The following is a 22,258-nucleotide window of genomic DNA, read 5'->3' on the forward strand; positions in this document are numbered from 1 at the left end:
AGAGGATTTCCTTAATTCCCTTTGCGTCATTGATTGTGCTTTGTCGTCTCTCCCCTATACCTTCCATCCAGTGTGTTGATCTCCTTACTGTTCCATGCGAAAAAACTACCATGACCGACCTTGCTTGCACACCAGTTTACGTGCATGGTGACATTCATATTGTCGTCTGAGAGCGGCAGTGAGTAAGGAGCCTGAAGATGAGGTTCGTGCATCTCGTACAACATCTTTCGCATGTCTACTAATCGAGATACTACTTACATCAATCAGCAAGCATCCTGATTGGGATGTCAATGGATAATTCGGAGTTGTAAGTGGAAAGTAATTGAGACTTACTGAAACTCTTCATGAAGATGACGAAGCACCGAACAGGATACCCTGGGTACAAGCCCAACAGTTCTTGCCTAATCTAGCCAGGTACATCCTTGTCTCCAACTCAACTGATCACCTGCCAGTCGAATAATTCAGCCGAGGCAGTCCGTTAAACTTGTGAGTATCGATAATTTTCAATTTTCCTACAGTAAAGGATGAGACCAGTCAGAAATGGGCTCGTAAGTGGATGATTCACGTTGAATCTGTCTGATACTGTCTAGGATCTCCCATTCTGAATCAGCATACAGCATAATACACCCTGCTATTAGATGTTCGAAATATGAATAAGACGTACAGAAGAGTGGGTTTTCAATACTGGTGAGGGGCCCAGTAGCTCTCGTCAATCACTTCTGGGAAGGAGGAGAATCAAGTAGGCGCATTAAATGGTACGATCCTCCTATCAAGCACGATATCCCTCTTAACCATCTGTAGATTCCCATGATTGACCTGATTTTCCTAACATAAGAATAGCTCGTACATCGTCAGTAGTTGGAGTAGGTACCGATCGTTGATAATTTCACCATCCTCGGGTCGAGATTCGGTTTTTGATTGATCTTCTTGTTCTGGGTTTGTGTTCGATTCGAGCTGCTGTCACAATACCGGCTCTGAATGAGATTTTGCTAGTGTAGTGGGCAAGATCGAGGATGATGTTGCTGATGACGAGATTGCTACGTAAAGGTTTATATGCTATGCGTAGTGGTCAACATTGAGTTCGCCCTAAGAATGGGAAGGGGAAGTCGTCAGGAACGAAACGTTGGACGATGATTGTATGATGATGATTATGATGATAATGATCATGGTGATGTATGATGGTTGCATGGTGACATAGTGATCAGGGTGAGCGTAGACTTAGAGAGTATGATATAATCTCAAGTCAGCTTCAAACACATGATAAAGTAGTCACCGAGTGCTCAAAAATGTGAATAGAGAGAGTCCATGGTAGTCTACAGTGCATAGATACTGCACATGCATAGATACTGCACATGCATAGATACTGCACAAGCATAGCATTCAATCGGGTTCCTATATTTACTTGAGCTTTGATGATGTATGTAATCTGTTCTCTACTTAATCTAACTTGATATCTGATATGTATGTAAGTATATGTTGGTAGCCAAGATGTACCTCGTGTATATCCGACTTCGATCTGCCTCTTCACATCAGATAGAAACCTTTGTATTATAATTAATGCTTCAATGAGTCTGATGGGTGACCATGAATTCCATCATGGCCGCCATGGTTATCTTATCAAAATTCTTTTTGGTATACGGTGTTTTGTAGTCGAAAAGGAAGAGCTTGCTATCAGGATCTCGATCTTGACAATATCAGAAACAATCAACGTGGAGTGTTCGGAAATCTTTTCGGGAAGCTTGAAAGGTCTTGTCGGTATCGGGAACGTTGATTTTGCTCTCGACCTGGGCGATCGGTCGGACTTTGATAAGCCCCATGCCAACGGCAAGTCAGTCATCAGCATTTATGCCTAAAGTTCTTTGATGAGTACTCGTGGGTAGTCCGTAGGAACCTAACTTCAATAGGGAAGGAGGGGCCATACAGATTGATAGTCGATGTCGAGTAACTTGATCTTCCTTTCTTTTGAGTATGTGATCATTCCTCGTAACGCAACATCGCGCTTGAAGTCGTTATATGGCTGGACCGCACGAAGCATCAACGTGTATGTTTTAGCATTCCTCGTCCGACTGTCTGCAAGCTGACTACTCCTCAAGCTTTGAAGATCTGGACGCCTATGAGTGATGCGTAAGATTACCTCACGGACAAAGGATATCAAAAAGCTACTGGAACAGCTTTTGTTTAACGCATCACATCAACAAAAGCTGCTACTGCACACCTCCATCGATCAGCGAGTCCCGGGTGCACGAGGCCCACAGTCTTCATCAGACTAGTCATTTCAGTGGTATAGCATAATGTCCATTCATATGTGAATACCAGTATCGTCTTTTTAACGGCTAGGAGGCAGGGCTACACCAATTAGGACACAGCGAACTGCCTAGAGTAGGGTTCCGCAACTGATAAGGCCGGCAAGAACGCTGATCGCGAAAAAGTTGACGATTAACTTGGGAGAACCCGAGCTTTTAGTACTGGAGCCGCCGCTAGAATTACTGGTAGCAGATGATGAGGCACCCGCGGTAGTATCAGTGCCAGTGCTGGAACCACTGACAGAAACGGAGGAGCTGGCGGAGGAGCTTTGGTTTGTGTATGCAAGGAAGTCGGGATAGGAGACGTTGTTTTCGGTGTATGGTTGAGTGATGTTGAAGGCACTTGCAAGGGGCACAACATATTTGAAAGCTGCCTTGATACTGTCGTATTGAGACATGAACTCCGACATGGTGAAGTTGGCTGTCCATGAATCAGCGATGCCTATACCTGAGCTTCACGTCAGAGAACTCACTCAGTTCGTGAGTCAACACTATGGGTCCGCTGGCTTTGTACGTCCCATTCGAAGCTTTACTGACTACTGCTTGATAATTCGCAGTGATATCTGCTTCGGTCACATTACTTCCGGCAGTACTGGTTTTCCAGTCCTCCTGAAATGAGTGATTAGCTATGACTTTTGATCCGCATGGGCCGTGACCCACCGAATCGTCCGACCACACGTAATTAGTCAAGTTCAGACCTTGAGCAATGAGTCTAATCCGATTATCTACGTCACCATAAGGAGGACGCCAACAAGTGGGAGTCACTCCTAGGACTGCTTTGATAGCTTTACGAGTGTAATACAGTTCCGCAAAGGCCTCCTCATTGGAGAAAGAGGTCATGTATCTACATGGTCAGCGAGGATCTTGGCGGACATTTACTCACTGATGAGACCAGGTATGAACGCAAATGTGATGTCCGTCCGTGAGACCTCGCTGAGCTTGAAGTGGCCAGTCCATGACATTGCTCCCTATGTAGAACCTGCCTGATCAGAGAATGCTCAACGTTGGACAAAACTTACATTGTCGCCTTTTGCCCATTGTTTTTAAGGTGGTCGTAGAAAGCGTTATGGCTACAGTTTGGCCCGTCATCAAAGCCCAATCCCCATGTGTCCGGCTCTGGCACAGTAGTATGATCCGCATTGATGCCTAGAGATGAATCAGGATTGGTGCATTGTGACCAAGTCCACCAGCAATCGGGGTCCGAGGCACTGTAACCAACGTTTGAGAAATCGCCGGTGGATGTACCTAGCGGGCGTCACGTCAGTGCCGTTACGTGCTGGCCCACAACTCACCTTTGGGCTTGACATTAGGTAATTTGGAGTTGAGAGTAGCATTGATTGTAGCAAAGAGTGAAGAAGCTTCGGTGTCCCCGTTGACTAGACTAGCAGTGTCCCATATGGTAGGGAAAGAAGACATGACATCTATCACTGGCTGGTAGGAGTAGGCAGTGCATTCGGTGCCAGGGTCTTGAATAATCAGCAAAGTTTCCATAACAAGCGACACTCACCTATACTCTGCGCTGCACTGGCCTCATCCGTTACTTGACGCCTGTTCAATGTTTCCATTTGCAGCGACCTCAACTGGTCGGTGCTAGAAATCACAGGTCCCCCGAGATTCCTTCTCACCATTTCACGACCAGCACATCCACGATGGCCCCGTACATCATCGGGTACTATCGATAGGGCTAGAGTGAGGATTGCGATAAGCTGCAGCATCATGAGCAATTCCAACTGAAAGTGAAGATCAAGAAATGAACAAGGTTGAAAGTTGTTTTCATCATTTTCACTCTTCATATAAAATGGAAGTTCCGTTGGTGTATCCGCAATTTTTTACCGGCCAATTTCAACTCTTAATCATCATGCGGTGCATCGATGTCAACAAATGTATGAAAGTGTAGGAATGATGATGCATGCGATGTCAGGGATGGTCAATAAACAAGCGATGAAACAGCTATCTATGGAATGAACATGCCGCAAATAGAACTGTGGAAATCTTCAACCCCTGAGGATATATGTCCTGATCTAAGTTTTACCGTTCATCAGAAGCCGACGAAGTGACCATCCATACAAGGAGATAGGGAAAACCCATGATATTGGCCCTGCGCAAACAGAGTGAGTTGGCTGTGAGAAGTGTCAGAACCAGGTCCTGATGCATAGCAAGATGCGGAGTTCGGCTCAGATATGCGCAATTCAAGGAGGGTCCGTTTCGCTAAGCATCGGCAATGGCATCGGCAAAACAGGAAATCAGGAAGAGCTAAAAGGCTCACGTTAAATCCGCGAGAGAAAGAAAAAATAAGTTATACATCTTGTTTGAATATTTGGAAGTCCATTCTTCGCTGTGCAGACTGGAATTCTGTAACTCTGCAAAGCACCAATAGTTTCGCAAAGGCTCCATGGCATGGATCGTTGAAATGTCCGCCGCCGAATGAAGACACTGTGGCATCATCGAAGCTATTCGCCTTGCTGGCCATTTCATATGAGCGAGTCCGGTGCGCAAATCCGAGTGTTCGGGCCTCGGACAAGGCCGACCGTTCTTCGTTGAGCTGGACCCGATCGAATCCCGTCCTGGATTCCAATACGTACCCCGTATCGAAGCACCTTCTTCCTCTTCTTCTCTTCTCCTCGGGTTTTCCTTTGATGCGAAGGGCAGAGGGCAGAGAGCAAGGTGGAACAAAAACAACCTTGTTAACAATCAAGAAGCAAGCCACCATGACTAAGTATGCTTACACTATCACATGATTATCAAGTTCGGACAATATTTCCCCCGTCCCTCGGCAGGTTGAACCGGATCCACCTGAGAGTTACTAGATAAGATTGTACCGTAGAGTACATTCTGCTTCATCATATAGACCACAGAGCAGCTACCTCTCTTCATACCTGATATGCACCGACGAGTCATCAAGGGTTATCACTCTCACCATGTCCGTTCATATCGAAGCTGTCCAAGCAGAGCACCATCAATCAGGTTTCGGTATCGCCCATTCTTCTCCTCGACTATCCTGGCGATTCGCTTCGACCGACCTGAAAGATTGGAAACAAGTCTCATATGAGATCGTAATCACTAGGGAAGGGGGTAAAGAAGAACAGTACAAGGTGGAGTCCAGCGGTTCAATCCTTGTCCCATGGCCTTCTCAACCTCTGTCTTCTAGGGAAATTGTCAATGTCAAAGTCAGGTCGACCGGAAACGACGGTAAGACCACCAACTGGTCAGAAATCAGGATTGAAGCTGCTTTCTTAGATAGGAAGGAATGGAAAGCGAACTTGATCTCCGGACCAGCTCAGGAGGATAAGGATAAACCTAAGAAACCATTCAGGCTTAGGAAGAAATTTGATGTTTCAGAATTATCCAAGAAAGGAAGACTGTACGCTACTGCTCATGGATTGTATGAGGTGACGATCAATGGGAAAGTAGTGGGTGATCGAGTTCTAACACCTGGATGGACAAGTTATAAATATCATTTGAACTACCAAACATACGACATTACATCTTTGCTCAAGCATGGGGAGAACGAGATCGTAGCGTATGTAGGGGAAGGATGGTATGCTGGTAGATTGGGTAGACCAGGTACAAGGAATGTATGGGGTGATAGATTAGGTTTCATCGGTCAATTAGAATTAGACAACAAACTTACTCTGGTGACTGATGATACTTGGGAGAGTCTGATGGATGGTCCAGTTAAGAATTCAGAGATCTATAATGGAGAGATATACGATACCACCCATTCGGATAGCACCACTCAAATCACCAGATCCGAGGTATTACCTTTCCCAGAAGCCGAGTTGATATCTTCCGATGCACCTCCCGTTAGAAGAGTGAAAGAAGTTAAACCTATCGAGATAATCACCACTAAGAGTGGAAAGACGATCTTGGATTTCGGTCAGAATTTGGTAGGATGGGTTAGGATCAACAACGATCTACAAGGTGAAGAATTGTTCATCAGGACAGCAGAGGTGTTGGAACATGGTGAATTGGGTGTCAGACCTCTGAGAACGGCTGAACCGAATGACAGGATCGTATTGGGTGGAAAGACGAAAGGATGGGAACCGAAATTTACTTTCCATGGGTTCAGGTGGGTTCATATTCGACTCAATCAAACATTATTGTTATCATCACGTTTTTTCATCTCCACCTGACTCCTACTACATGCCCAAGAGTCAAGCCACATCTGACTATCTCATACTCTACTGCTCAGATACGCCGAGATCAACGGCGTCAACCCAACTCTGGACGATTTCACCGCCATTGTCATTTTCTCAGATATGAGAAGAACGGGTACTTTCCATTCTTCCCATTCCATGATCAACAGACTACACGAGAATGTAGTATGGGGAATGATGTCCAACTTCGTCTCTGGTGAGTGCTAATCAGTATAAAGTCATCCCCCTATCATGAGCAAACACACGTTCCTTGGAGGTACTTTCATTGATTCGGTCCTTTGTCACTGTAGTCCCTACCGACTGTCCTCAGCGAGATGAAAGATTAGGTTGGACAGGTGACATTCAAGTATTTGCACCTACCGCGAATTACCTATTTGACACTTCCGGTAAGTTTTCTCATCCGTTCTCCTCTTTATCCTACATACTCCTGGATGATTAACATGTGGTCTTCATAGGTTTCCTAAGCGGATGGTTGAAAGATGTCTACTCCGAACAACAATACTGGAAAGGTGTCCCTCCAACCGTAGTCCCATTCATTCCTCCTAACGCATCCAACGATCCCTGGCCCAAGCCACATGCGGTCTGGGCAGACGTGGTGGCTATCACACCTTGGGACTTGTATACTTCCGCTGGAGATAGGGGGATCTTGGAAAGTCAATGGGAAAGTATGAAATTATGGTTGGATAAAGGTTTACCAAGGGGTGAAAATGGATTGTATAATCCTTTGGCACCGCAATATGCAGATTGGTTGGATCCCAATGCACCTCGTGAGTGATCTCATTTACCAATATGACCAAAGACGAATCGGAAATACTCAACAACCTAAACGTTCAGCTCAATACCCCGCACATGGCCGGACCGACACTCATCTCGTCGCCAATGCCTACCTGGTGTATGTCACCTCGCTCGTCGCTCGAATTGGTAAACTACTAGGTAAACCAGCGAGTGAAACGTCAAAATATGAACAAGATGCCAAGAAGTTCAAGAAGCTGTTCCAAGAAGAGTACATCTCGAGTAAAGGTAGACTGGTATCTGATACTCAGACTGCATATGCTCTCGCATTGAAGTTTGGTTTAATGGAAGATGATCAAGTGGAAAGAGCTAGAGAGAGGTTGGAGTATCTCTGTAAATGGAATTTCTTCAAAGGTAAGTCATAAACGAACTTATATCGACATTCATCTTATCCTCCTACTCGAGATATATTCTGGATTGTCAACTGACGTGATAAATACTATGCCACAGTATCAACTGGTTTCGCCGGTACACCTATCTTACTACCAGTCTTATCTGAGAATGGACTTTCCCACATCGCTTATAGGATGTTACAAGAGAGAGATAATCCATCGTGGTTATACTCAGTTGGTATGGGAGCTACAACAATTGTGAGTGATCGCTATTGACACTGCACTGACTCCTCATGCAAGCCAAAAATCAATTACAAACACCTTCAACCTATCTTTGCTTCATATGTAACAGCTGACACTCCTCCTGTTACTACGATAGTGGGAAAGATGGGACTCCGCTTTACCTGACGGATCCATCAACCCAGGTCAGATGACTTCCTTCAATCATTACGCCCTCGGTGCAGTCGCTCAATTCATGCACGAGTCCATCGGTGGTCTATCAGCACTGAAGCCAGGATGGAAGAAAGCCTTGATTCGACCTCAACCAGGTGGGACTATCACTTCTGCTTCCACATCTTTCAGTTCTCCCTACGGTACATACGCTGTAGATTGGAAGATCGAAAACAACAAACTGAAAGTATCTATCGAAGTTCCACCTAATGGATTGGCGAAGGTTGTACTTCCGGGGTCGGGAGAGGATGATATAGGTAGTGGGAAGAAGAGCTATGAAGTAGATTGGAAAGAGGATGAGAGATGGCCTCCTAAGGGTATCAGAGGACCGCAGAGCGTCGCGATTCCTGATAATTTTGTGCCATAGCGCTATGAACCATTGGGCTGAATGGCGGATAGATTGATTGGGATGAAAGTGTACGCCAGAAAAGGCAACAAGTATACACATAATTGGAACGGCTCTTTTAGAAGGAAGAAGTGATGAATTAAGGTATACTATCTGCAATACCTGTTCGACTTGTCAAACCAAATCGCGCTACCTATCGTCTTCCGTACACCAGGGGAGCGGGGACATGAGATTCGCTTGAACAGTATGACAAGTTTATTATTGACTGCAGTCCGAAATTCTTGCCCTGGTGATTACCCCTGTTCAAGAGTGTTTGTCAAAATTGATTTTTGATATAAGATACATGAAGACATGTTTTTTGATAAGTTCGTTACTGTAACGAATCTCTAGGTCATCCCTTTACCTTTTCCGCACGATCTGGCCCTCATTATATCTTTGAAATTGAGAGATTGAGTTCTTGGAATGCCTCGATGACTCTTTCAGTTCACCTATGTTTCCTATTGCCCCCTTTCAATAAGAGCAGGTAAAACGCCACGATGTGTCCCTCACATCCATTTTTTTTTTCTATAACGCTTCTGTAGCATCTAATTCGCCCAGTAACATGTTCGAATCTTTCGATCCTGTCAGAATGATTGGTTCTCTTTGAAACCGAAACTTCAGATTAGCAAAGAGTCCCCATTTGCTATTGCCTATCACGTCATCTCTACTCATGATGACAGCTCATCGATGACCATCTCTCTCCTTCTGCTATCTAAGTTCAACTATCTCGGGTAGGAATCTCCGTTTCTAACCCCAAGATGATCATGCCGTTTCACCTATCGCCCCTGAAAATCTCCAGATCTACATGTCAAACTCACCTAGGATGGAAATCAACCGCCGTGACTGTTCCCTTATGTCCCGGCAACTTGTACGCTATCTTTCCCGTATCTACATCCCAAACGGTTACTGACCTATCTCCTCCTCCTACAGCGATTCTAGACCCGTTATCATGTTTTGTCCATGCCAACTTGATTAACGAACTTTCGAATCCTGCTGGCGCTCCCGTTAACGATCGATATACTCTCATTGGATCCGATGAGAAGGGTTTGACATCGTATATGATCAATAGTGAGTCCAAGCCGTAAGTACCGAGGTAGTCGCCTGAGGGGGAGAGGGAGAGGGAACAAATGGTATCGGTATGACCGCGAAGGGTGTATAGGATAGAGGAGGAACGGAGGTCCCATACCTGATGACAAAAGGTGATTAGCCTATGTTCCATAAGAGAGATTCAAGCTGTTTACTTCTCCTATCTAAAGACTATTAAAACGTGATACAGTATCCAAATCTTGACTCTATGGCCGCCAATTTCCTCCCCTGTGATATGTCCTCCACCTCGTCCAACCAACCCCCTGCTCCCTCAGCTCGTGTCTTACTATCCCTAAAACGGCTGCTTTTCGTCTCACCTGCCCGCCCAAGCTCAACCTCGTTTGAACCGGTACCACTCACCTTCACCTCGTTATCCACCCCACCAACAAAACACTGATTCCCATCTTTACTCCATTCCACAGCCGTCACCGGACAGTCCCTCTCATCGTCGAACTCAGCCACTGGATTCTGCTTCGAGTCCAACGAGAAATCCCACACTCTAGCTATCCCATCATCTCCACCTGTCAGGACCAGCTCACGTCCTCCGGAGATGGTCACGGCAATACTGTTGATAGGGCCGTAGTGGGCGGAGTACTTGGATATTCGGGAGCCGGTTCGGAGGTCGGTGGATATTAGGATACCGTCTGCTGAACCCTGTGGTCCATCAAAAGGAAATATCAGTATTCCGCGTCTAATAGACATTAGAAAGATGGAGCTTGAAGGGGATATGGAGGAAAGGCGACAAGTCCGATAGCTAGGGGATTGAAGGGATATGTTCTAGATTTTCGACACTCACTGAATAGATAGTCTCCGAGTCTAACGAATATGCTATATCTAGAATAGCGGTCTTGTGCACGTTCGGTATGATACCGTAATTATCATGCGGTGGGTATGTTTTCCATAACGCTGTTTGGTAGATAGGAAACATAACTTGTCAACTCACACATCCTTGGCAGTGCGAGAAGAACATTCGAGATGATAATTTATTTGATCTGACCAGTCACTTACATATACTCCTGTCTACTGAGCATGCAGCTAGCGTCTGACCTGATGGGTCGAATTTACAAGCTGTAATTTCTCCCTATATAATGATTTGAAGGAATCATTAGCAATATACTCCATTTTTGTATGTCTCCTCCTCAGATGTCGAGAAATGATCCCAATCATATCTGCCTTTACAGGAAACATACTCACCCCATGAGCACCCGTCAAGGACACGATGGGAGCTTCCAGCCCACTCGTCCTCTTGACACTCCGTATCAGAGCATTCTTCCTCTGACCTTCACCACTGGAAGCCACCGTCATGGTCATCGTGTTGTTATCCTCATCTTCACCGTCGTCCACCCTCGCTCGTTTGATAATTGCTGATCCTGGACCGGAAGGGGGAGGTGATTTTCGTACTGACATGTTTGATGGCCTGTTCACGTAGCGGATGGTGCGAAGGGGTTTGAATGGGTGGAGATGATCTTAGGAGTAACGATGATAACAGGTTTGTTTGATATATTGTGTAGGATGCGAGGATATCGTTCAAAGCTGAGGGGGGTACAATGACGTGGCATAATACCCACCCTGCAATGCAATTGATCCCGGTGATCAGCTTATCACCCTCCTCCCTACTTGCATTGACCATAAACACACCACTTGAGATACACCATTCTTATGCATACTTGGGACTACTATTGTATACTATACACCCTCTCATCCTCATCCTCAGTATCACCCTCATGCATCCCAACACCCCCCGAAGGAGACCCCATCAGACATGAGGACTCCCACGCGTTCCTCCTCCAAAGCACTGTCAGTCCGTTCTGGCTTATCGCGTACACCTTCCAAACTACCTCCCGCTTCTCCCACACCTAAGCAACAGCAGAACAACGATACACCGATAGATCCGGCCTTGTTGCAGGAAGAGGATGACCTGGAAGATGCTGAGGGTGAACTGGTGGACGAGGAACTGGAGGTTGACATGAGCAATCACAGACATGGACCTGTGAGTGATGATCGATTTGGTCTAGTCATCTCTCATGTTGGTAAATCAACGCGTCTTACTTTTCATCATTCTGATTTATTCTCATTATTCGCGTAGAACGGACATCATCATCATCAATACCATCGTCATCATCAACAACCAGATCCTATAGCCTCTTCATCATCCTTGTATCAAGATACGATCGTATATCAACCCCACGTACAAGCACCAGCTTTCACGCCTCGTATCGACATCTTCACATCTTCCAATGGATCCAACACTCCTTCACCCAGAAAACGAGCGAGGGTAGCTAGATCTTCCACTTCTTTATCGCAGACATTCTCTACCCCACAACCTAATGGTGAATCTCATAACCATACTGCATATGGGTCTCGCTCGCAACCGCGTTCTCGACCAAAGACGAAACCCAATGGGAAAGGAAAAGGCAAACAGCCTGCTGTCTTCAGGGAGCCGATATGTTCGTTCTGTGGAGGGACAGATAATATCAACAAGCTCGGTAGGGCAGAGAGGATGGTATCCTGTACGTTATGCGGTAGATCAGGTCATCCATCCTGTTTGAATATGGAGGAGGGAGGGTTGATCACAGTCAAGATACAATCATACGATTGGCAGTGTATTGAATGTAAGGTCTGCGAATCATGTAAAGTGAAAGGAGATGATGTGAGTTCACTGTTTGTTTCACCTATCTCTCAATGATATCAGATGTAGCTGACAATGGATTGGATGGGATGATTTAGTCAAGGTTGATGTTCTGTGATACGTGTGATAGAGGTTGGCATAGCTATTGTCTAGTACCGTAAGTCATTTTTCAAGGTCAACTGGCACCGAACTGATATAAAGCTTCTCGCATCAACCAGTGTATTGGCAAGACCACCCAAAGGTATTTATCTCAAACTTCTTTTCTGATATAGATGTGACGGATGATCCTTTACTGACGACAAAGAGTATTCCTTTGTTTTCCATTTCCAGGCTTATGGCATTGTCCCAGATGCCTATCTGAAGAACCATCCTTATCTTCTACCTCTTCCCGTTCGCACAAAACTCACCTCAATACCACCAGTTCATCTTCTCGGAAAGCGGTATCTGCTTTGTTGGATACACAGAGCATATCGACGCCAACTGCCAGACATAAGAAAACAATAGCAGTAAATGGGTTAGATGATTTCGCATCGCCTGGTCCATCAACTCATGCTCAGAGGATAAAAGTGAAATTGTCAAAACCCTCTGCTTCTGCTTCTGCGTCGGAGAAAAGGAGGAGGATCCGAGAGAAGGTCGATACGGAAGATGATGAAGGTACACCTATGATAGTTAGATTGAAGTTACCCAAGAAGAATAAGCAGCGCACGGAAGTAGAAAATACATCAAACGAACCGGAAGAAATACCAGAAGAGGAGAGAGTTCCTTATGGTGGTATAATCACAGGTAAAGAAGCCGATACATCCAAGACAGAGATAAATGAAAGGGATAAAGAGGAATTTGAGAGATCTAGGAAATTGGCTGAAACAAAATTAGGTGGTCCACCGCCCAATCTATCTTCTTCATCGACTCTAGACCTCGGTTTCAGTCTAGGTTCACCTGGGCCTTCTTCACCCGGTACACCTGGACCGAGTCAACGTACACCTGTTCAGAATCCCAATGGATCATCAAGATTAAACAGTTCTTCAGCATCTTTATCACGCCCGTTGAGAGATAGGTTATTACAACAGACTATATCGATGAGTGATCCGTCACCAACATCAGGATATCCATTCCCGCCTTCCACCCCTCCTCATGGTCATCTCCATCATCCACCGAAAGAAGATACAGGTAAACCGGAAAAGATCAATAAAATTAGATTCGGCCAGTTCGACATCGATACGTGGTATTCGGCGCCATACCCTGAAGAGTACGTTTATGTACCGGATGGAAGGTTGTGGTTATGCGAGTTCTGCTTGAAGTACATGAAGAGTGGGTTCGTAGCTGGACGACACAGGGTGAGTCTCAGTGTTTTGTCCTTCTGTCGTCTTGTCTTGCAAGGTGTCATTCGAACTGGGAAGAGTGACACTGATATACATCCTCCATGCCAATAGCTCAAATGCAAAGTGCGACATCCACCTGGAGATGAGATATATAGGGATGGTGCGGTATCGGTATTCGAAGTGGACGGAAGGAAGAACAAGGTGAGTTCAGTCAAACTCCCTTCAAGACATGTACAAAGCATGCTAAGTAGCGTATCTCTGTTCATCACTACCTATCATCCATCCCATATGATCCCACTTCATCTCCACCGCGTCTCTACATCGACTGAATATCAACGCCTCCCTCGATCAATCCATGCACATCCTTTCGCCCACAGATATACTGCCAAAACCTCTGTCTCCTCGCCAAGATGTTCCTAGACCACAAAACCCTCTACTACGATGTTGAACCGTTCTTGTTCTACGTGATGACGGAAGTTGACGACCTCGGCGCGAGATTTGTTGGGTATTTCAGCAAGGAGAAGCGGAGTCTGGATAACAACGTTAGCTGTATCATGACGTTGCCGGTTAGACAGCGGAAAGGCTGGGGTCAGCTCTTGATCGATTTCAGTAAGTGCAATCGCCATGGCAATCAACAATATGACTTGGCAATCGAGATGTAAAGCTGGAAGGTCATACCTGCATTTCTCCTTTCTCTCAAACTCGATGTGCTGATTGATCATATCCATGCAGGTTATCTCCTCTCCAAGAAAGAAGGTCGAGTTGGATCACCCGAAAAACCTCTGTCAGGATTAGGAGCAGTCACATACAAAGGGTATTGGCGATTAGCTATCTTCAGGTATCTGCTCACTGCCAAACCGGATGTCAGTATGGATGGTCAGTAAACTATCCGTATATGGGATTTGCAAGTCTGACAAAGATCCTTCGCTGATCAACATTTATCACCACACGTACAGACATATCGCTCGCTACGTCTATCACCCTTGACGACATCTATTCCGTCCTGACATCGGAAGACATGATAAACGTCTTTGATTCCCGTCCATCATCCCAGACTCCCATCTCTTCATCTCGAACACCCAAATCGCGCAATAGCGGCCACAATAGATCACGGAAGAAACCGCCTGCTAATAACGACCAAGATGATAAAGATTTTAAAGTACCTTTACCTACGGAATATTCGATATCGGTCGACAAAGAGTATATCCAAGCGGTAGTTAAAAAACATGATGAAAAGGGTTATCTGGTGTTGAAACCTGAAAGATTGAAATACCATCCTTTCTTAGTTACTAGAAATCCTACGTTGACGAGTGGAGAAAGGGCGGAAGCTACGTTGAAGATTATCGGACAAGCAACAAATACCAATGCCAACCTCAATGGGCATGGACATGAACGAAGCTATGATGTAGTTAATGGGGCTTCTGAGAAGATGGCAGAACATCCACCGACTGAAGAAGAAATTTTGAAGGGGAAGGATCAAGCTACGCTGAATTTGGTGGCTGAACTATCACAGAGTCCAGCAAGGTCGCTGAGACGTAAACCTCGGGAATCTCCTTCAGTCTCAGTATCACCCATCAAAAGTCTTAGACCGAGGCACAATGTACAAGTCGATTCGTCGCCAAATACAAGAGAGTTAAGGAAACACTCGACATTACCTGCAGCGAACTCGTTTCATGGATCCCCTACCAAATCCGACTCGAATGAATTACCGGTATTGAAGAAAAGCTCAAGTATGAACGGTATAAATGGACTTGAGTCGATGAATTCGAGAAGAAGAAGGATCATTTTGAGTAGTGATACGGAACACGAAGAGGAAGAGGAAGAGGTTGAACAGATAGAGTACGATAAGGTGGATCCCCGACTCATTGCACCGAAGTCGAATGGTGAAGGAGTCGAGGGGAAGATTGTGGATGGCGAGGAAATAAAGAATGCTGAGATAGTGAATGGAGATGAGGTCATGGTGGAGGATGAACAAGATGCGGAAGGTGAAGATGAGGATGCGGAGGGGGAGGATGAGGATGCAGAAGGGGAAGATGATGATGAGTATGTTGATTGAGAAGAACAAGGCGAAGAAAGCCGAGATGGAAAGAAGATACTGTGTAATGATCATGATTATGTACCATGACAAAAAGAAGTTTACAAGTGGCTTATAATCTGACTATAGGGGGATCTGTCAGTACTTGTATATGAGAATATGAACGAAATGGATGTTCATTGTATCTAAATGTGACTATCGAGTACAACAAATATGGTATTCTGATACAACTGATCAATCCTCTGTGTACTGGTATAATCCATCCTATATTCCTATCTTAAGAATGCCATTTAACCTATAGTCTACCCTCCGATCCCACATCCACCATCCCTCTCATGCACCTCCATACAAACCCTATCGCAACTCCACTCAGCGCATCGAGGGCACTTGTACGCCCCGGTATATCCACAGGACGAACAGATCTTGCGTGGTGGAGTGAGGGGTATGGGAGATGTGGAAGTTAAATATGGGTTAGGTGGATCGGATGGCTATCTTGTATGACTCATTATAAGTAATAATCTCTGATTTTTAGCAATAGCATGGATATGTACACGGTATATGAGTGAGATGGTGGGAAAGGGGTTGGCATTGGTGATAAATCTCGTAAATGCATTAATTCACTTACCAACTCATCTAACCAATCTTTCAAACTCTTCTTTCCATACAATATCTTCCTCACGTTTGAAGACTGTTTTTTCTTATTTATCTGAGAGGTGGTATTGGTGTTTGTTCGGGGATCGGAGGGGAGAATGAAAGATGTAGCTGGTATATCAGTGGGATTGGTTCGCTAAGAAATGAATCCCCATGATCAGCACTTGATCGGAAACGGTCGTATCAAAAGTACGTATCGGACGGCTCACCTCTAGTTCATCCAGCTTCCTGGCTAATCGTCTACTCTGGAAGTCCGTCAGGGCATCTTCCCGTCGACTGGCTGAAGAAGGGTTGAGATGGGTCGACTTGGAACTGGAGGAAGGTTGCGGTAGGGAATTACGCGAAGCTGTAACATGATTAAAATACATCAGCTTACATCGGAGTGAAAGCAGTCAATCATCGGTCAGCTGGACTCACGCTGTTTACGTATAGCTGGAGGCATCTTCGTTCTGGTTTATAGCTAACTTTGATATGGGCTGGAAAGAGAAGATGAGCAAGGGAGATATATCTTTTTGTGAGGTTGTTGATGACTTCGAATGAGAATGATGATGTCATCATTTCATCTTTGGGACTGAATAGTGGTGGCAGTCAAAGAACGATATGAAGGTTTGTTGTCCTTTCTGGTTATTCTGCTTGAATGATGGGAATCGAAGATACAGGCATGAATATCTATCGACAAGTTTGAGTTGATTCTGGATCTTCTCATCGCGCAAAAGCATGATTCAGTCTGATATACCTTCAAAATTTTCGAGGCTTCGATTCAATGACTGATCCCCAAGTACAAGAAGAAGAAAGTGGAAGATTTGTGGCGATTTGTGAGCAAGTAATATTGAACTTCACGCGCCCCACCAATTGATAGGTCTTATCGTCTCTTGTGACTAGTACTGAGTGATAATCAGGAATAATAAGCTGAGAAACGAAGGCAATAGTCTATTTACAATAAATTTCGCTTTTGGGGAGGTTTGTATTTTGATCCATTTGAAGGCGATGACGATTAGTAGCCACAAAATGAATGTCAGATCAAGCTGAATATTACTCCTGAAAAAAAGAAACGGTATATGATTCGATCTGATCGGATCGGATATAACTTTACAAAAACATACCATACCTCCTTTGATATCTCGTCTGAGCAAATCAACGGTGCAATGCCGGGTCAACTCGTGATTGTTGATCCTTCTATTTCGATCATGACCAACCTGAAGTAGGGTAGTATGTGAGAAGCCTTGCACATCATATGTCAAATGAACGACATTGAGTCCTTCGAGAATCTATCGTCTGAGATGCAAGTCCTTGAAATATGAGTCTTCTTGTATTCCAAATGTGAGACAGCTTGAGATCGTCAAGGTCGACTAACACTTATTCAGAAGGGTAGGAAGACTTTGTTCCCCAAAAATTCTTGTCCCGTATGGTTCACGCTCAACACAATTAATAGGGCAAAACTTGACGGTATTATCAAAACTACAGCACATCACGCTGCGGAACCTAAAAGGTTGAAGGTGAAAATGTTCGTTCAATCATCGCATATGATAATCCAACCTGAATATTCCACCACCCTACCCACTTCGAGATATCTTCAACTATCTATAGACCTATTTTTCACGAGATCGGATTTCGATCGAGATTGGGAAACTAGAGAAAGTTGGATCGTTACATATGATTCAGAGAACGGTCACTGTATATGTAAAACCGATACCGTTCCTCAAAGTACAATGGGGCCGACTGTGAAAGAATCAAAGGAATGGAAAGACTGGGAGAACATGGTCAGGAAGAGTGGTAACACAGGAAGAGTCGACCTTTACGCCGGGGTTTATGCAAATGCACTAGAAGGGGTTTTTAAGGTAGATGCGAAGGAGAGATTGGAGAAAGGGGGATTATGAGATAGTCCTATTCCAGAAAGTCATCCGCTGATATCTCGTATGAAAAGCCTGATGCAAAGTTCCTAGTCAAATGCTGACCATACGTGACAGATTCGATGATTTTCTTCTACTGTTTGGATTGCAAAAGCCTGATGGCAAAAGTATCGGCCCGTACGCCAAACAAAGTGGATCGGCGAGAGTGGCGTAGTAGCCCAGTCGTATCATTGATGGTGACGGCTATTTGGCAAAATGTACTCCAAAGAGGTGGTTTAGCGATCACTCTCCTTCGCGATTGGCACCCCAACCGTACCGTCTCACTCCATAATATACATGCTTTTCTCTAGATCTTCCATTCGTGGCTCAGCTTTCGATGGCCTGTACCGGCCACTGATTCGTATGTATTACTCTGACGCGTCCTTTGTCCATTCAGCGGAATCAAATCCACGTGGGCACAGGGCTCACCGGTTATGATCCATCGAGTCTGAGCCGGTTGCAGAGTATACAGAGTAACAAAGTGAAAAACACACCACCACAGCAATTTCAATCTCAATCGTCCATCTCTCCCTCTCCCTCTTCCTCTTACCATATTCAAACTCAACCAAACATTCCATTCGAGAAGACAGATAGACCAAGATGGCATTCCCAAGACCCAAACCTACTACAGTGAGCTAAACCCTTCTTGACGATCTGTAGCAGCAGGGTAGCTGACACGGATCCTTCAATCCTATTCAGATGGAGACGTTGGCAATGGTATGTCTTACGTCTTCGATCATCGATCGGTCGGACGTCGCCCAGTGTATGTTACTAATCGTATCATCATTGTCATTAGGAACGTGCCAACCCCCCTTTCAATATACGAAAGATGTCGATAGCGATGCATGGCTCGGAGAAAGCTTTGATACTCAAAGAGAAATTCATGGCTGAGGTGGGTTGATCAGCTCGTCCCCGTCCGACATTTAACAGCAGAACATACAAGAAGCTGATGGTATATGAACAGATCGCACGACATCCCGCATTCAAGTTATCGGATATACACGACCTATCGAAGGATGAACTGAGAGAAAGGACAATGGAGAAATTCGCTTCGATGGTTTATTTCGTGACCAACGAATCGCTGGAGACGTTTCAGTTGAGAATGCAGGTGAGTTCAGCGATGAATCAGCTAGCAAGTTGTGGTAGAGAGACGATATCAGGATTACAAGCTGACTATACCTTGTTGCTCACCGATAGCTGATCGGAATAGCGGATCCATCTTTCTGGACTCGGTTCGGTGTAGCTTATGGATTGTTCTTGGGAGCGTTGAGAAGCGGTGCTACGCCTAATCAATTGAGTAAGTGATATCTCCCATTTTTATGCTGTATCTTCACTATCTCAACTACACGTCGTCCTTCACTCACTTCCTCCCCGATGGGTTCATGCTGATTATACCTCTGCCCTTTTAGGCTATTGGACCGATCGAGGTGTTTTGGGCCTCAACGGTGTAATCGGATGTTTCGCCATGACTGAACTGGCTCACGGGTCGAATGTAGCTGGATTGGAAACTACAGCGACTTTCGATAGAGGTTCAGACGAATTTGTCATCCACACACCTCATTTAGGAGCTACAAAATGGTGGATCGGAGGTGCGGCCAGTACAGCTACCCATGCGGCTGTGTTTGCTCAGATGATAGTCGATGGGAAGAGACATGGAGTCAAGACTTTTGTGACTCAATTGAGGGATACCAAGTAGGTCTGCTGTGTATTGTTCAACAATCCTTGGTGTCAGGTAGCTGACTGAGATACATTATAGGACGTTCACCCTGATGCCTGGTGTGACTATTGGAGATATCGGTAAGAAGATGGGTAGAGACGGTATCGGTGAGCTAATCCAACTGGATCTCCGGACGATTATCCAGCTGACATCAACACTTGATCAGATAACGGTTACATCCAATTCACCTATGTCAGAGTGCCAAGAGCACACATGTTGATGAAGCACACTCAGGTGTCCAGAGATGGTGTAGTCACTGAACCCGTAAGCTAACCTCTCCTGTTTAAACTTACTTAGCTGAAAAGGGAGACAGCCTCTCGCTCAATTGACTTACGGTGCCTTGCTTGGTGGAAGGACATCTATGGTCACTGATTCATCAAACTCAGCTAAAAAGGTGAGCAGCTACACATAAGACTTTCCGGAAACGCAGCTGACAAAAATGTGTATATAGGCACTCACTGTAGCTGTCCGATATGCGGCAGTACGAAGACAATTTGCCACAGGAAAGAACGAGCTGGAGACTCAGCTGCTGGATTACCCAATTCATCAGCGACGGCTGATGGTTAGCTTCGTTTCGCAAAACGTTGTATTCTCAAGCTGACTTCGGTATCGCGAAATAGCCTTTAGTCGCTCAAGCTATTGCCATTGGCTTCACTGGTCTGAGATTGCAAGTGATGTACGAAGATATGACTCAAGCGCTAGACACGATGGAACCGTCAGATGTGAGTTAGCTGAAGAAAAAGAGAATGTAATAGTGCTCAGAAGCTAATCATCGGAACAGCCTAACCTAAATGATATTCTCGATAAATTGAAAGAAACTCACGCCACTTCGGCTGGATTGAAGGTGAGCTGGAATTCGCGGACCTTCCGTACAACGAAGACAAGCTGACTTGTTGCAGGCATTCTGTACTTGGGCATGCTTGGATACCATCGACAAGTGTCGTCAGTCTTGTGGTGGACATGGATACTCGGCGTGAGTCTGATGTACAATCACAATATTGTAAGCTGACCTGATTTGCAGATACTCTAATTTCCCGTTGATGTATGCGGACTTTGCTGTGCAATGGTCAGTCTTCACGATCATTGTAGGGTAAACTTCATATCAGCTGACGCCTTTTTAGCACTTGGGAAGGTGACAATACCATTCTTTCGCTTCAGGCTGGTCGATCACTCGTCGGTGCATGGGGAGGTAAGCATATTCGTGATCGAAAAGGGAGATGGAGCTTATCAGCTGTCTCCTAGCCGCTGTGAAGGGCAAGAAGCTCGCACCCGGAGTGGCCTACTTGAATGACTCATCCTTGATCTCTGCCAAATCCGACTCATCGCTGTCTTTATCCGATATCCAGAGAGCCTGGAATTGCGTAGCATCCAATGTCATCAAGAAAGCCGCGGAAGAGTATGTACGATTACTGAAATCTGGTAAATCCAAAGACGAAGCCATGGAGAAATGCTCTCAATCGAGGTTCATCGCTGCCAAGATACATACTATCGGATACATATTTAGATTGTTCAAGGAAGCTGTTGAGGAGATGAAGGATGATGAAGAGAGCAGGACGTTGAAGACTGTAGCGAAGCTGTATGGGCTATGGCAGATTGAGGAACAGCAGGGATACTTCCTGAAGTGTGAGCGGGTCCACCTTCCGAGCTTGTGTGAATTGAAAATGGATGTGTGAGTTGGTGTTGACTTGATGTAACACCCCTAGATGGCTATCTCGACGCTCAACAAATGGACAAAGTGCAAGAGTCGGTTGACGCGCTGTGTCAAGAAGTAAGAGGCGTCGCTAGTGAGTTGATTCTGTTCTCTACGTCAATGATTCGACCAACTAACTGTACTTATTGCACTGTTCAGTTCCATTGATCGACTCCTTTGCGCTTTCGGATCACATCATCAACTCACCCTTGGGTCGATGGGATGGATCAGTGTATGAGTCTTATTTCGCTCAAGTCCAAGCTGCCAACCCTCTGCCCAAAGAACATCCATATTTCACTCGATTGATCAAGCCTTTGTTAGAGAGACAGGACGAGGACATGGAAGATCCGGGCAGTGCGATGGGGTTGGATGATGAATTAAAAGAGATTGAGGAGGAGAGGAAGGGCGAGTGATGTAAGAGTACTATTGGATCTTGAACTGTAATTTTGCCATCTCGTTTCGATTAGTTGTTTTCGTATACTAGATTGCTTCAGAACGGGACTGCATGTATAACTTATTGCTTAGTTGTCGCCAAGAAGGGCATATCGATCACCATTTGCGAGAGGATGGGTAGGTTATCATCCAACTATACACACCGACACATCCCTAGATATCATCCGAGCGTGTCGGGGTCCAAAGGGTGTGTATGCAATGTTCTTCCATCAATCAACTCTGTCGTATGTACTCGACTGTTTTGCGCATCTGACTTCTGATCATCCATGTTCTGCTCCTCGCTCGATTCTCATAGCTTAGTGTTTTTGTTTTTTGGATCAAGTCGTCCAAATTGATCAAGAGAATTGTGCGAAACCTTATTCACCTCTGA

At 45.2% G+C, this 22,258-nt stretch overlaps 6 protein-coding genes across 6 annotated transcripts; 3 read left to right on the plus strand and 3 right to left on the minus strand.

Annotated features, from left to right (window-relative positions):
• Window positions 1-2,374: 2,374 nt before the first annotated feature.
• Window positions 2,375-3,868, minus strand: I203_105071 (uncharacterized protein; the record flags this gene model as incomplete). Its single annotated transcript, XM_065517679.1, has 6 exons — window positions 2,375-2,724; window positions 2,777-2,912; window positions 2,964-3,147; window positions 3,323-3,548; window positions 3,596-3,769; window positions 3,811-3,868. 6 exons carry the CDS (start codon window positions 3,866-3,868, stop codon window positions 2,375-2,377), a joined length of 1,128 nt encoding a protein of 375 aa, XP_065374497.1.
• Window positions 3,869-5,221: 1,353 nt separating this feature from the next.
• On the plus strand, window positions 5,222-8,401 carry I203_105072 (uncharacterized protein; the record flags this gene model as incomplete). Its single annotated transcript, XM_019151717.1, has 7 exons — window positions 5,222-6,372; window positions 6,496-6,656; window positions 6,751-6,846; window positions 6,916-7,227; window positions 7,295-7,606; window positions 7,703-7,842; window positions 7,964-8,401. The coding sequence occupies 7 exons, from the start codon at window positions 5,222-5,224 to the stop codon at window positions 8,399-8,401; spliced, it is 2,610 nt and encodes an 869-aa protein (XP_018998972.1).
• Window positions 8,402-8,944: 543 nt separating this feature from the next.
• Window positions 8,945-10,912, minus strand: I203_105073 (uncharacterized protein; the record flags this gene model as incomplete). Its single annotated transcript, XM_019151718.2, has 6 exons — window positions 8,945-9,020; window positions 9,238-9,605; window positions 9,866-10,159; window positions 10,302-10,411; window positions 10,514-10,586; window positions 10,700-10,912. 6 exons carry the CDS (start codon window positions 10,910-10,912, stop codon window positions 8,945-8,947), a joined length of 1,134 nt encoding a protein of 377 aa, XP_018998973.2.
• Window positions 10,913-11,267: 355 nt separating this feature from the next.
• On the plus strand, window positions 11,268-15,509 carry I203_105074 (uncharacterized protein; the record flags this gene model as incomplete). Its single annotated transcript, XM_065517680.1, has 9 exons — window positions 11,268-11,495; window positions 11,592-12,155; window positions 12,233-12,291; window positions 12,353-12,375; window positions 12,465-13,468; window positions 13,565-13,654; window positions 13,831-14,062; window positions 14,186-14,329; window positions 14,410-15,509. The coding sequence occupies 9 exons, from the start codon at window positions 11,268-11,270 to the stop codon at window positions 15,507-15,509; spliced, it is 3,444 nt and encodes a 1,147-aa protein (XP_065374498.1).
• Window positions 15,510-15,790: 281 nt separating this feature from the next.
• I203_105075 (uncharacterized protein) lies at window positions 15,791-16,581 on the minus strand (the record flags this gene model as incomplete). Its single annotated transcript, XM_019151720.1, has 4 exons — window positions 15,791-15,976; window positions 16,114-16,275; window positions 16,349-16,485; window positions 16,557-16,581. 4 exons carry the CDS (start codon window positions 16,579-16,581, stop codon window positions 15,791-15,793), a joined length of 510 nt encoding a protein of 169 aa, XP_018998975.1.
• Window positions 16,582-18,628: 2,047 nt separating this feature from the next.
• I203_105076 (uncharacterized protein) lies at window positions 18,629-21,848 on the plus strand (the record flags this gene model as incomplete). Its single annotated transcript, XM_019151722.1, has 18 exons — window positions 18,629-18,658; window positions 18,728-18,745; window positions 18,825-18,920; window positions 18,993-19,136; window positions 19,226-19,325; window positions 19,438-19,720; window positions 19,785-19,852; window positions 19,912-20,009; window positions 20,059-20,139; window positions 20,197-20,307; window positions 20,366-20,467; window positions 20,527-20,589; window positions 20,645-20,718; window positions 20,767-20,811; window positions 20,867-20,934; window positions 20,988-21,368; window positions 21,449-21,529; window positions 21,595-21,848. 18 exons carry the CDS (start codon window positions 18,629-18,631, stop codon window positions 21,846-21,848), a joined length of 2,097 nt encoding a protein of 698 aa, XP_018998977.1.
• Between the last annotated feature and the right edge of the window lie 410 nt (window positions 21,849-22,258).

The sequence above is a fragment of the Kwoniella mangroviensis genome (genome assembly GCF_000507465.2).
Source record: "Kwoniella mangroviensis CBS 8507 chromosome 1 map unlocalized Ctg01, whole genome shotgun sequence".
NCBI classification, from domain to species: domain Eukaryota; kingdom Fungi; phylum Basidiomycota; class Tremellomycetes; order Tremellales; family Cryptococcaceae; genus Kwoniella; species Kwoniella mangrovensis.